The following is a 13588-nucleotide window of genomic DNA, read 5'->3' on the forward strand; positions in this document are numbered from 1 at the left end:
CCAAATTGCAAAAGGATGCAGCCATTTTAGGTAAAAATAGCATAATTTCTGATCATGAAATGAGAGACATAAAGATTAATTATCTGTTCTGAGCCATTCATAAATGATTAGTGCAGCAATTATGGGCTTCCATAATAGAGCCCTCCTAGAGCAGTGCCATATTTCCTGCATTGCCAAGGAGACTGCTCAGATTTATTGTTATTGATAAAAGTAAATTCAAAGTCCCAGCTAAAAATCTAATAAAGGGAAAATCACAGAGGGAATCAGAGGTACAAAGATTTCCAAGGGTTAATAGAGGAGCAGTGTGAGCAGGTAGTGTCCCCTCCCTGTCCCTTCCCATAGCAGCCTTGAGTCTTAAATCCCCAAGTCCTGCAGCCCAGTGGGTATGATGGGTATAATGCCACCTTATACCTTATTGCCACAGTAAAGATTGGATTTTGGTGTGATTGGGATTTCTGTATGTTGTCATCATAGATTTTAATTGTAAGTTTTTAGCCTGCTGTAATAATAGTGATCAGAAAACACACATCTATCTGCTTTGGTTTCGAACAGTGTTCTGGAAATCCATATTTTACTCTTGGACATAAATTTTTGGGCTGGTTTCCAGACAGCTGTATCATATATGTAGAAGCTCTTCACCCACAGCTAGCCCAGTTTGAGCCTTCCATACTTTTATATTCCTAGATAATAGTTCTGTTGATGTGGAAATGACTTTTTCTGCTTTGTTGGATGTTTTCTGTGTACGCATGAGAGTTCTTCTCAAACACTGCATTTGCTCACTGACCAAAAAATAGCATTCAGAATACCAAATTATACAGTGGGATTGTTTTTGGCATATACCAGTTTGCATTTCAAGCAGTTTCTCTGAAAGGCTACATGCATTTTCCACACTATCAGGGAATGGGCATGTAAGCTGAAAAGGAGAAGACAAATAGATTCCAGTAATACACATGGTCTTTAAACTTTACCAATATTGACTAGTTAATACCCACTGTTTACATACTGAAAAGATTCCTGTTTAGTTTATAAACTTCTGAGAGTAAGACCCTTAAAAGCTCAGCATTAATAATACAGAAAATAAGGATTAAGAAAAGGACAGCTTTTGCTTAAATAGCTTGTTTGTCTGATATCTAAATCCCTGCATTGCTGACATATTTAGTTGCCTACATAGAAGTTAGGCTGGAGTGTCTGTGGCTGAGTTGTACATGAGCATTGGAGATGAGATTAAATCAGATACTGAGCCAGACATGCTGATAAGGGGCCACTCTGCTCACAAAGGAAACTGCTGAGCTGCAATGAGTTGGTAAAACTACAAATTCATTTAATGTGAGTGATCAAAAAATGCATTAGCAAACATGTGTTCAGCTAATAGACTCCATGTTGACATCCTTCTTTAAAGAGGAGGAGTTTTTTTCCCTTTTTTTTTTTTTGTTTGGTTGTGGGGGGTTTGCTCTGTTTGTTTGCTGTAAGTAGAATACTTGGATCATGCATGGATTCTCCAGTTGATGTTGAGTTTTGTTTAAACACTGTGGCATGGTGAAGAGCCTTCAGAGCTTCAAGGACTTGCTCACATGGAACTAATTGAAGAAATGCTTCTGATTTCAGTCAGTGTTGTGCTTCTTTTCTCATGATGTGGATACTTAATCCTGTAATCAACTGAAGAAGACCACAGGCTCTAAGCAGAGGATAAAACAGGGAGTGTAAGTGCAGCACTGCTCCTTCCCTGGCTCAGAGCAGTGGTGCTGCTCTCCTAAGGGTGGCTGAGTCATTGTCACCATGAACAGTTGGTTTTTTGCTGTAAGGACTGAGGGATGATTCACTGAAGGTCTCAGATGTCAGTATTAGAGTGAAGCCCCCTGAGTGAGCTGTAAGGTAAGTGTTGGAGTTTCCAGAGCTGGGGATGATCAGAGATACTATTTTTTTGGCAAGTCATTCGAACAGAACAGGGCACTTTGCAGTTGCTTTAATGGATCTGATTTTATTAAACCAATCACTTCCTCAGCCCTACTGCAAAGAAAGAGTCTGCATACTAAATACCATAACTGATCCACTTTGTTTTCCTTTCCTTTCCCTAGGCAAAAGTGATCCTTTCTGTGTCTTGGAGCTGGGAAATGACATGCTTCAAACACACACCGTTTACAAGAACCTCAACCCTGAGTGGAACAAAGTTTTCACATTGTAAGTGGATTGCTTTGGAAACCATGCAGCAACTCCACTTAGCAGCTTAACTAGGAAAGCTATTGACTTTGGGAAAATGCAAAGGTCAAGTATAAGATATGTCATTTTTTTCACAGTCAGAGAGGATGTTGGAGAAAACTCAAATATAACTTAATTAAAGCCTTTTGCCTTTTACTAGTTCTTGCGTGGAGTTTATTAATAGAAGTCATTAAAAGAAAAATTACTGTGATATTTATAGGAATAATCATGACTATACATAATGGAGTCATAGTTTGATCCAAGAGATAATGTAACAGAAAGTTGAGACCAGATACTCACGCCTACGTTTTCCATAACTTAAAATATGTTTCATTGAATCTTGGTAGAATCCTTGTTTAGTTGGAAGTAAGCAGAGAATTAGAGCTCATGTTGGTGTTGTTCTATCTTCTGAATTTAAACTAGTCAAACGCTGCAAATTGGATGCTTAAATTTTTATGGAAATCAAGGTATTCTTTTATTTGTCACTTTATTAATAATAAAAGTTATAATTTCGGTATTGCTTTTAGGCAGCCCGATTTTTTAATCTTGCTTTATGCTGACAAAGGTTTTTGTGAATAAGTGAGTGAGATAAAGATTTTTGTGAATAAGTGGGTGAGTGCTGCTGTCTCCCAAGACTGCAGCAGTCTGTGCAAAGGCTGGCAACGAAGCATTTGTGACATTTGCATCTGTCCACTGGAAGAACAGTTTGAAAATTATGAACTTCTTGCTAAAGCAACATTCATAAATACTAGGCTGGATGAGAACACAAGAAAAACTATCTGATTTCTTTAGTAGAACTACTTTGCTCTATTTCTGTTTAATTCAGAGGTGCAGCAGAATCCTTGTCTCTTGGAGTCCTTTCTCATACTTTGTTCTCAAGAAGCTTCCACTCATCACTGTTTTTTCTGAGACTGTGCCAGCAGATGAGTCTTGTCGGATGTTCAGCCAGCAAAATAAATCCAATAGCAATCCAAATTTATTTTATTTTAAAAGAAAGTTTGTGTCTGTACTTCCTGTGGGTCTCAGAAATGTCAGCTATGGCCTCTCTCTAACTTTCTTACTAATGTTGCCTGGCTGATCCAAGCACCAAATCTGCAGAGCCAGTCAGGCACTTGCGTCTCTCCTTAGATTTTTGTCCATTTAAAAAATAAAATGAAAGCTTAATAGTTTTCATTTCAAAAATAAATTTGATAGCTTAAAAGCTATTGATGATTTAGATTTATTTTGGAGCAGTGTGGATTGTTTTGGGAGGATGAGTCCATTTTAGCTGGACCTTTCAGTACCACTAGAAAGGCATCCCCATTATATCCAGGTTTTCTGCAATACACTTATCTGTGTGTGTCACTGTGCAGTTTTAGTGCAATGAAGCTTGGGTTTCAATTCAGCCCTTGACCTCTCCCAGCACCAGCATTCTCTGTTGGAGAGCTGAGTTTTGCATTGATAGCATCACCAATACAAAAAATACCGAAAAGTCACTGTCTGGACCTAGTTATGCAACTGAACCATGAGGGGAAAGCTTGGGGAATGCCCATCACTTGATTCATTTTGGGGGGGAATTTAATTAAATGCTAGTTATATACCCCAAGGTAATGCAAGCTTAATTAGTAAAAAAGTAGTCTCAGATCATTGTGGAGGAGACTGTGTGCATGTGTATTGAATATTCTTTTTTATGTGTCTGCACTTTTTTGTTCCAGCCCTATTAAAGATATTCATGATGTTCTGGAGGTGACAGTGTTTGATGAAGATGGAGACAAACCTCCTGATTTCCTTGGAAAAATTGCCATCCCTTTGCTGTCTGTAAGTTACCTTTGCCACTTGTATCATGGTTGGCTGGGAACAATTTGTGGTTTTTTCCCCCCTTAGCACAAAACCCTGCAGATTTAAACAGGTTTTGTGATCTTTTTGTGATCTATACATGCCTTAGTTGGCAGTGTTTATAGTTCTCCTTAGTGTAACGAGCATTGTCCACCCATCTTAGTACAAATTTGGTTGATTGGGAAGCAAATTGCAGAAAGGTCTGTATTTCATCCGTGCCACGTAGGTCTGAGAACATAATTGAGTTGTTCTGTGTGTTTCCACATCATCTTCTGAAGGTAACATTTTAAACATGTCCTTGTTCTGTCTTGCTTCTTTTTACTCCAAGAAATAATTGCACATCGCAGTAGGATTGACTAGAGATAGCTGTTGTTATTGGCACAAGTGAATGAAATTACCTAAAAGGGGTGTTTTCCACTCCACAGTGCTTTTAAAGACTGGTGGCTTTTGTTCTGTAAACAAATACGTGAGGAGTGAGCGCTACCATGGGAGTGCAAAATCAAAACTGGAAACAAAGCGAGCTCAGGGGAAAGTGGTTGCTCTGGAGATTAAGGAGAGTTGAAGCTTTTTCAGAAACAGCCAAAAAAAGGCCAAGCTAAAGAGAGAGGAACATGAAAGGATCATTAAAAGGCTTTAATAGAGGAATGGGGGAAAAGCAGCTTTGTGTTTGGTAAGACTGATTTAATTTTGAAACAAGACTGGTGGTATTAGTGAGCAAACCAGATCAAGAGGACCTAAACAGCTCCATGTGTATGTGCAGTGTCACAGAAGGTTCTGGTAGTTTTTACTGTAACATGTAGGAAGAACTTTCTAGGCTGTGACTTATTAAATCAATTAGTAACTGAGGCATGAAACATCATGGGACTCTTGTGTCATGTTAGCCAAGTTGTGTAAACAGGTTTAGCTGTAAGCATGGGGTTTGCTGTGAGTTGGGAGGCAGTGATGCTCTGCAGGAGTTCCCTGTGCCGAGGGGATGCTGTGACAGATACTTGTGCAGTTGAGCCCTGTGCAGGAGTGTGAGGTGATGATTTGTTGTACAAACATGCTGGTGTCATTCTCAGGGTTGTCCTGTGCAGGAGGTGGACTCCAGGATCCTTGTGAGTCCCTTTCAAGTCAGGGTATTCTGTGATGACATTGATGCTTTCCATATATAACCACAGCAGCACAGGCTGTGGTGAGATGCTTTTGGTAATGCTCGGTGTGCTGCTGTGGGTAATAGCACTCTCAAAGAGGCAGATGGTGGATCCTGATTGAAACTGCAGAGTACAAAATTGCAGTCTTGTTTTGAAACACCCCTGTGAAAGCAGATTCACCTCTGCAGAAAGGCTGCCACACATCTTCCAGGGTTAAGGCAAGAGTTTGTCTTTGAGTTCTGGAGGTCGGCTGTTGCAGGAGAAGGCAGTGATGGGTTTGTGGAGCTCTGTCCCAACAGTGACTGGAGAAATTGGAGATTTCTAGAAGGAAAGCAAAGATCCCCTCCGATCAAGGCAGGCCATATAAGCCTCACAGCATCATCACAATTTAGGTAAAGGACCAGTCAAGATCAGAGAGGGGGACTGAAACATTTGGTATTTCCAAATAAATAATGAACTGCCCAGAAAACTCGAACTGACTTAGAGGATATGATCCCAAACTAAAGAATGCTTTACAGTGGTAAGGAAATAGGTCTATGTGCTCCAGTTTTGTTGTGATTTTGTCTACATATACAAGAAATGTGTATTTCTTGTATATGTGAATTAAAACCAGCGTGGCTTCTGAATCTCTTCACAAGAGTATATCTGCTCTCATCCACCCTGTGTTGTTCATGCTGGTGTCTGAAACGGGGAACCCCAGCAATCTGGGGATATAAAGAGCCTAAGGTACAGGATCTGAGGAGTAACACTAAGCTCTCAGTGGCCCACGTGCTGTTTTGAGCTTTACAATGCTCTTCCTTCAGACTATGTGATCTTTTTGGGGATATTTTAGATTGTCCATATATTTTTGTAGCTCGAGTTGTCAATATCTTCTATTTTAGAATAATATTAGAGTCAGTTGGGCATGGAGGATTATTTGATGTTTACAGGGAGGAAAAAAACCTCTTAACATCTTTTATTCCATTTTTGATCACTTTGTTAATTTCTCCCCAAGTCCTCGTATCTCTGATGTTACTGGAAGAGAGTGGCTGGAGCAGCTGCTCTCCTGCAGACCCAGTGCCTGCCAAATGGCCTTGCATGATCGGCAGCAGGCTGTGTGGGCTCACAGTGAGAAGATGTTAGATTTGGATTTTCTGTTGATTTTATAGGCATTTGTCAAGTATCCCTTAGGAAGCATGTAACAAGGCAGAGGAGGGGAGTGCATGTGTGTGGTAATGGCCGAACTATTCAGTGTAGGTTTTGCTGCGTCCAAGGTTTGGGACAAAAAAAAAAAAAAAAAATTGTTTATGCTTTCCCTTGCCAACTGATCTTCTTCCTTCCCATCCAAACTTCTCTGCCTCCTATTTCAGTCAAATCTAGTGTAAATATACTCATCTCTGCTTCTGATTAAAAACATTTTGCACCTATTAACTTGGTCCGCTCAGACAGAGAACTGTAATTTTCTAAGCTCTTTTTCTTCAAATAGGAATTTCAATGTATGTTGTCATTTTGACTGTAACTTTGAATGTGTCCTTTGAACCATTTAGATAAATATACTAAAAGAGAACAAAAGTTAAAGACTCAAGGAAGCCTCACAACCATGTAGATATAATTTCTGTATGTAATCAGGACTAATATTTGCCTGGCATTGAATTGTCTTTTGAAAATAGATGTGCTTTTGCCGTTCTTTATTTTTCTGTTCAAAATGCACAAGTTTGACTTGTGAGCTGTCAGCACATGAAGTAAGTTTACTTCAGGAATTGTTCATGGATGACTAGATTCTTTTCTTAATGAAAAAATGCCTTGAATAAAGTATGTGTTGGAGGGTTATGAAATGTTTAATTAACATGACACCGAATTTTGGGTTAAATGTGTTCAGTAGTCCCACCCTGGCATTTTGCAAACATGACTACACCCTCATCATCACATTAGCACAGGAATAACCTTACAGCACAAAAATTCAGGGATGGTGAAATTATGTATTCTTTTTGTTCATCCTTGACTGTGATCTAGGGTTATTACAGGGACCAAATAAGAAAAATAAAAAGCTGGGCAGCATGAGAAGAGTTTTAAGGTGCCAAATGATGCATAAAACTGCAAAATTCACGTTCCGGTAGAGGTATTAAAGCAGAATTGGTTAAATGCACATTTTGCTAGCAACAAACTGAATTTGGGGACAGAGAGAGAGAAGTTTGTGGTTTAGCTTTATTTTTTCCATGTTGATCGACCTGTTGTACTTATTTTCTCCTGTTCTTATTGTTGAATTACTGTCCTCCTCTAAAGCACATGTGAGACCTCATCTCAAACACTGCTCTGGTCAGCCACATTCACAATTTACACTAGAAAAGAAACAAATTAGTGCTACCACAGTATCCAGCAAAATGGATCCTTCTCTTGCCAGAGGTGACCCATAGAGTATGGCCTGGCCAAGCCTTGGGTGGGAGGCAGATTTTGGGGTGTGGGGAATGAAAGGGAAGCCCTTGAATGCTGAGCAGAGCAAGCTTTTGTGCCAGAAACTGGAGAAGAACCTGGGCAATGGAGAAGTAGGGCAAAAACTTTATTACTTCAAGAAAGAAGTTTGATAGGTTTTAGAAGTTTTGTAGGTTCTGGGGGACTTGAACTAATTATCAAAGAAGTCCTTTCTGTCTCTGTTCCTTTGTGTCCTAGATCTTAGTAAAGGCAACCGTGTGTCTTTGTGAGGGTCTGTCTTTTTTCTTCTGCTTCAAGAGACTCCTGTCTCCTAGAAGGCTGCAAGTTATTAGAGACATGGGAGCATATAGTGTGCTTCAATAAATTTGAAAGCAGAGTATATCAAATATCCTCATGTAGAAAGGCCTTTGAGTGAGGAGTTGTAGCGCAGAATGGAATGTTTTTTTATCTGCTGGATTATCAGGTCAGAGTAGTCCTCAGCTGCACCCTTTTTTTTCCAGCCAACAGGAAGAGGTCTATGAAATATTCTCAAGTGCCAGGCAAGGTCAGTAGCCAACGATGCACTGAAAACAAGGAGTGTGCCTTTGGCAAGCTTGATTGTCTAAAGCATGGCCTGGATTCAGAGAGCAGACACCTGACGATTGCACTTACTTACTGCTTGACCATAAGTGCACAGTCCTTTCCAAGAGAAGGTTTTAGAGTTTGAGAAAAGTGAAATTGCCGTGTTTACGCAATGGAGGCAGCTCTGAAGTGTTCTGTCTGCTCTGACTTTTATCCTGATCATGAACCAGGATTTTTGGAATGGGCAAAAATCCCCCACCTCTCTCCCAGGGAAAACAACGTCTTGTTTCTGGCATTGGATTCTCCTCCAGCCACTGGCTGCTCACTGAAAAGTACCAACAGGGATGTTGTCTCAAATATCACCTAGGGTCCTTGTGCTCCCAGGGTTTTCAGCTCCTCCTCAGACTGGCTCAAAGCCCTCATATGAAAGCCCTGCCTGCTTTATTTCAGTCCATCAGCTCCATATCTTTTTGGTCTTTGGATAGCAGTCCTCTGCCAAAAACCCAAATCTCCATTCCACTTTGGATCCCACAGGAGGTTGTTCCAAGTGAGGTGTTTGGGGTAAAGAGTTTTGGGGTGAAGAAACAAGCATTTTGTACGAAGTTGGTTTAGTTCATATGGCAAGACTGGGGAGGAACAAAACCCTCTTTATTCATGTGCAGGTGGATCAAATATGTGGCTTGCTTTCATCTTTTCCTGGGGAAATGCATCCTTTGATAAGGGGAGGTGTGTGTCTATTACAAGACAGCTTTATGTTATGCAGGGCAAATGGGTGACATTGTGCATCAGCAATGAGCTCAAGCAGGAATATCAGGGGTCCCAAATGCTTGAGATGAATTACCCTTGGAGAGTAGCCATTACCCTCTCCACACGTCACAGGTGTTGATGTACAGAGGTTTAACCCAGCGTTCTTCTGTCAGGTCATCAATATATGACATCGAATCTGCATCAAAGCTGGATACAGAGTGAAGTTTTCTTAAAATCAATGTAAAAAAAAAGCCTCTAAACCATATTTCTTTAAGACAAGAGCAATGAAAAAACACGCTTTGCTGCGTAAGGGTCCTGTCTTCTCCGTGTTTTGTGTCATATCAATCTTGGCTTTTGCTATTTCATTAAAATTCCCAAGCGGTCAGAAGGTTGTTGCTTAATAGATTTAGCATTGGCTGGCTACATCAATACTGTGTTTAGTCACATTTGTTTTACTGGGGACATCTGTGCGAAGAGTTTAGCAAATATATTCATTCATTTGAGAGGAACCTGGTGCACTTTGGACCTTGACTGGATGGTGGTCTCATGTACCTCAACATTTCCTTCAGTTAGAGGCAACTTCAGGGAGTGTTTTGCCTCAAGTGCCTCTGTGGGTTGAAATATTTATGGCAAAAAAGAATTTCAGCTTTTCTTCCAACTGATAATTTCCTTTTCGTGGCTCTGTATGAAGAAGGGATGTGATATAGAATATACACAGTTCTTTCTGTGAAAATATGGATGTGGTTTTGTCTTTCTGTGCTGATTCAGAAGAGGAAAATGCCCCAAATATCAGAAATTCCCATGGGATGAAAATCCAGACTATGTTTCTGATGGTGACCTTGCAAAATGCAGCATGTGGGTGTGGTAGGCTCTGCTGTCCTGGTGTTAATCCCAGGGTTATGGGCAGGCTTGCTTGGTGCTTGAACCCCAGTAAGCTATTTAAGAAGCTTTCAGAGAATGCAGGCATTAGTATTCAGTGAGGATATAAAGCATCATCAATAAAGGAATAATATTGATTATGTCTCTTTAAGGTGCTTACCTGCAGATATTTTCACATTTAATTTGAACATTCCCTTCCCTTCCTTTTCCCATGAGTAGATGTTAAGCAGTTTTAGACACAGTTATCAGAACTACTAATTGAGACAAATCCGTGTGACATCATCAGGTTTGTAGCAAAAGGTGTTTGGGTGACAGAAGAAACCTGATCTTTCTGACATTGAGGTTCATCCTACAAACCCTGGCTGCTCTTCTCCACAGCTGGAGAGAGCATTTGAGCACTTTGGGAATAGCAGAGACTGGGGGAAAGTACCCAGAGAGCAGAAAGAAATAGATGCAAAATGAAATTATTGTAACTCTCTGTTTCTCAGGTTGGGGGAGAAGCTGAACAGAATCTGAACTCTGCCCCAAGAACAGGATGCAATGAAAATGAGGAGTATTTAAGGCTTTTTGCATGTTTTCTTGTGGGCACAGTTGAGACATGCCACCAGTGTAATCTCCATGCAGTCATGGGTCTTGGAATACCCTGTACCTTTTGTTGAACCACATTGCCCTAGCACAGTGCCAAAACTGTAAGGGAGTCTTTTGTTGACTTTTTTTCAGGTTTTTTTTTTTCCTTTTTATCCAAATGAAAATGCAGTGGAGACGGGCCATTTCATAGCCTGGCATTCTTCGCTTGTGCTTCTTTCCCTCTGAAAGAAGTCTGAAGCTGAAATATCTGTAGGAATGTTTAGTCCTAGGCTGCGTTATACTTGCACATCTTTTTCCAGACAGTTTGAACGCTTAGAATTGAATATGCCAAATAAATCTGACTCTAAAACTGTATTTGCACTGCATTACTTCCTGCCCTGTTCAGTTTAAGAATAGCAGCAACAATAATAATGACACCATTCAAGAAGTTCCCCAAGCAACCCCTATTTACAAATACAGAGGTGGAAATTACTTGTTGCTGATTTAAAACTTACTGTTTTAAAACACCTGCAGACACACCCAAAATGTTTGATTCAGCTCCAGCTCTTAAAATGAAGAGTCTTTTTCCCAAAGCATTTTTTTGAGTGCAGAACACCACTATCAGGCTCAAACACTCAGAAACATTTCTTTTCCTTTTTTCTATCAATTTAGCTCTGTGTCACATTTCTTTTCCTTGTGGGTTATGCTCTTGAAAGATGTAAGAAAGAAATATATCCCAAAGAATATAAAGAGGCTTTCCCACTAGCTGTTCCTTCTGGTGTAACTGGCTGAAATGTGATGAGAAATATATGTACCTGAAATACAAGGAAATTCAGCTCCAAAATGAATAACCATGGGGAATCCAGAATTAGAGTATTGTGATATATACTGGACATCTGCATCTCTGCAGACACACTGGGAATAAAGTACATTCTGTCCTTTCACAGCAGAATCCATGAATCAAAGCTGAGGCTAAACCTGTTGCTGGGGCATCCTCTTGCACCAAGGACCTCAAACCAAATCCTTCTGTGTCAGTATTCCTGCCATCAGTAAAACCCTTTATCCTTTAATTTGTAAAATTTAACAAAACCACTATTTTCCAAACAAAATTTTGTTTTCATTTAGTAAATTAAATTTTTTTTTGCCCTTTTTGAAGGGGGGAAAAGCAAACTGGTGAGAGTGCAGAAACCTTTATGATGAGTTGACAATGCTGCATGTGGCAGTTGGCCCAAGGACCTTCTGATGCCAGTCCATTTGGCCCTAGAAAAGGGTTTAATCACTTTGGCAGCTCTTCTGCTTTGAGGCTGCAGGACTGCAAAATGTTTTTTTACCTGCTCCTTTCCTGCAGCATCCTTTGCTGCCAGCTCCAGCACTGTGTCTGCTCTCTTGTGGTGAAAGCAGAGGTGCTCTGTGATCAGTGTTATTGTTTTTGTTTATTAGTATCAAATGAATTCCACAGAGGTCTCTGTAACTGTAGAGCTTTGGGTGAGAAAACAGGGAATTGCTGGAGTTCCTGGCTGAATAGCACTGAGGATGCAAAGTTGGTCCTTGTGAGATCCCTCTTCCCTTTCAACCCTTGGGCAGAAATCCCATCTACCATTTGACAAGCTGTTTTGGTATTGAAAGGGTGGAGCAACATTGGGAAAGAAAGTGACCTTTCTCTTGTCTTGTGAAATCACTTTGTTCCTATTACACCTTTTTTTTTTCCTTACTCATTTCTACCATGGTTTATAGGAGTGCCTCTTCTAAATGCCAGAGCAGCAATAGCCATTTTAAATATGGTTGCAATTTCATGCCCCCAAATTTCCTCCGTTATCTTTAATCTTTGATCATTACAGTCCCTCAATATAGCTTTTTGGTAAGCTGCAGTTTTTTATGTTACTGCTGTTTGGAATTAACTGGTCTGCTTCCTAAAAAGCCAAATGTTTAATCAATACATATCCCACTGTGTGTAATAAATACATTTCTGCCATCATTTTTGAAGAGAGAATGCTTTTGCTTTGAGCCAAATAGTTTACAAAATGGCAAGGAAGGTATTTTGATTTTGGGCTGGTTGTTTTTTTTTGTTTAATAGATACTTAATGAGATAGGGCCAACGGGTTGATCAGAGCAGAGAAGTGGTATTGAAATTCAGGGGTGGGGTGGGGGGAGAAGTCTTTTACATTAATTAGTTAATTTTGAACATTTGTTACATTAGCATTTGCTCCACTTCAGCCGATTCATTTCTTTGGATTGCATTTGTTTGCTGGGTAATAATTTGATAGCGTTGCAATAAACTGAGCATTAAGAAGTGGTTTCGTGTGCTGGAGTGTGCAATAGGTAGGTAAAGTTGTTGTTTGTGGCTCTTTTCCTAAACTTTGGAAGAAAAATCCCATTTTAAACTTGTAATAACAGAGGCTGATTACTTCCCATCAACTCACTGGCTTCCAGGGCAGAATTTTCAGACTGATTATTGCGTGCAATGCTCTACTATAAAGTACAAGGTCTGAAAATTAAAGTTGGACCGTGAGAGATTTAATCTGCAATTTTATAGGTCTCTAATCCAACAGTTGTTTTGTATTTCAGGCTCCGAGTATATTATCAGGGTTTGGGAGAAGTTTTTATTTTTTATTCTTTTGTGCTTGAGTTATAAATATTTATTTATTTGTTTGCACTGTCTTTAAATTATATTGAGGATTACAGCCAGGAAAATATTGATGCTTTTTCTCCCCTCCCTACCCCAAACTATAGATTAGAAATGGTAAACAAAGTTGTTACACACTGAAGAATAAAGACTTGGAACGTGCTTCAAAAGGAGTAATTTACTTGGAGCTGGATGTCCTATTTAATCCTGTAAGTTGAAGTATTTTCTTTTTGCTTATCACTGGTGTAAGAAAAGTGCAAATCTGCAAGGACGAGGGTGGGGGTGATGCTTTTAAAACCAGGAGCCAATCCAGAAAAGTCCTGTCCCCATTGCATCTGGTGGTGGAGGGATGTTTGATGCTGTGGGTGAAGAAGATTTGGGCTGTTCAAGCTGTGGCCCCTCCAGGTGGATGGGACAAAGAAGGGGCATTTCTGGAGGGGCAAATAACCACAAGCACCTTAGGATGGAGGTGCTGCTTGCTGCAGCCACGGCTTCTACTGCAACAGCCAAAATAAGGGCTTCAGGTTCATTTTATTATACATTACTTTTAACACCTAGTTCTCCCCTAAAAAGCTGACCCAGGATGTTCTCTTCCCAGGGTGTTGACAGGAAAATTAATGAGGCATGGACACAGTGCTTAGTTTTTAGGTGGCTGAGT

The 13588-nt window shown here is 40.1% G+C and overlaps 1 protein-coding gene across 2 annotated transcripts in view; it reads left to right on the plus strand.

Annotated features, from left to right (window-relative positions):
• The window catches only part of MCTP2 (multiple C2 and transmembrane domain containing 2), a 128486-nt gene that overhangs the window by 67602 nt on the left and 47296 nt on the right, over window positions 1-13588 (plus strand). For both annotated transcript variants that reach the window (XM_030955637.1, XM_030955638.1), the window contains 3 exons: window positions 2076-2178; window positions 3891-3993; window positions 13038-13139. In XM_030955637.1, the coding sequence (XP_030811497.1) occupies window positions 2076-2178; window positions 3891-3993; window positions 13038-13139 (308 nt within the window). The remainder of the gene's footprint in view (window positions 1-2075; window positions 2179-3890; window positions 3994-13037; window positions 13140-13588) is intronic.

Source organism: Camarhynchus parvulus, chromosome 10 (assembly GCF_901933205.1).
Source record: "Camarhynchus parvulus chromosome 10, STF_HiC, whole genome shotgun sequence".
Classification (NCBI taxonomy): Eukaryota; Metazoa; Chordata; class Aves; order Passeriformes; family Thraupidae; genus Camarhynchus; species Camarhynchus parvulus.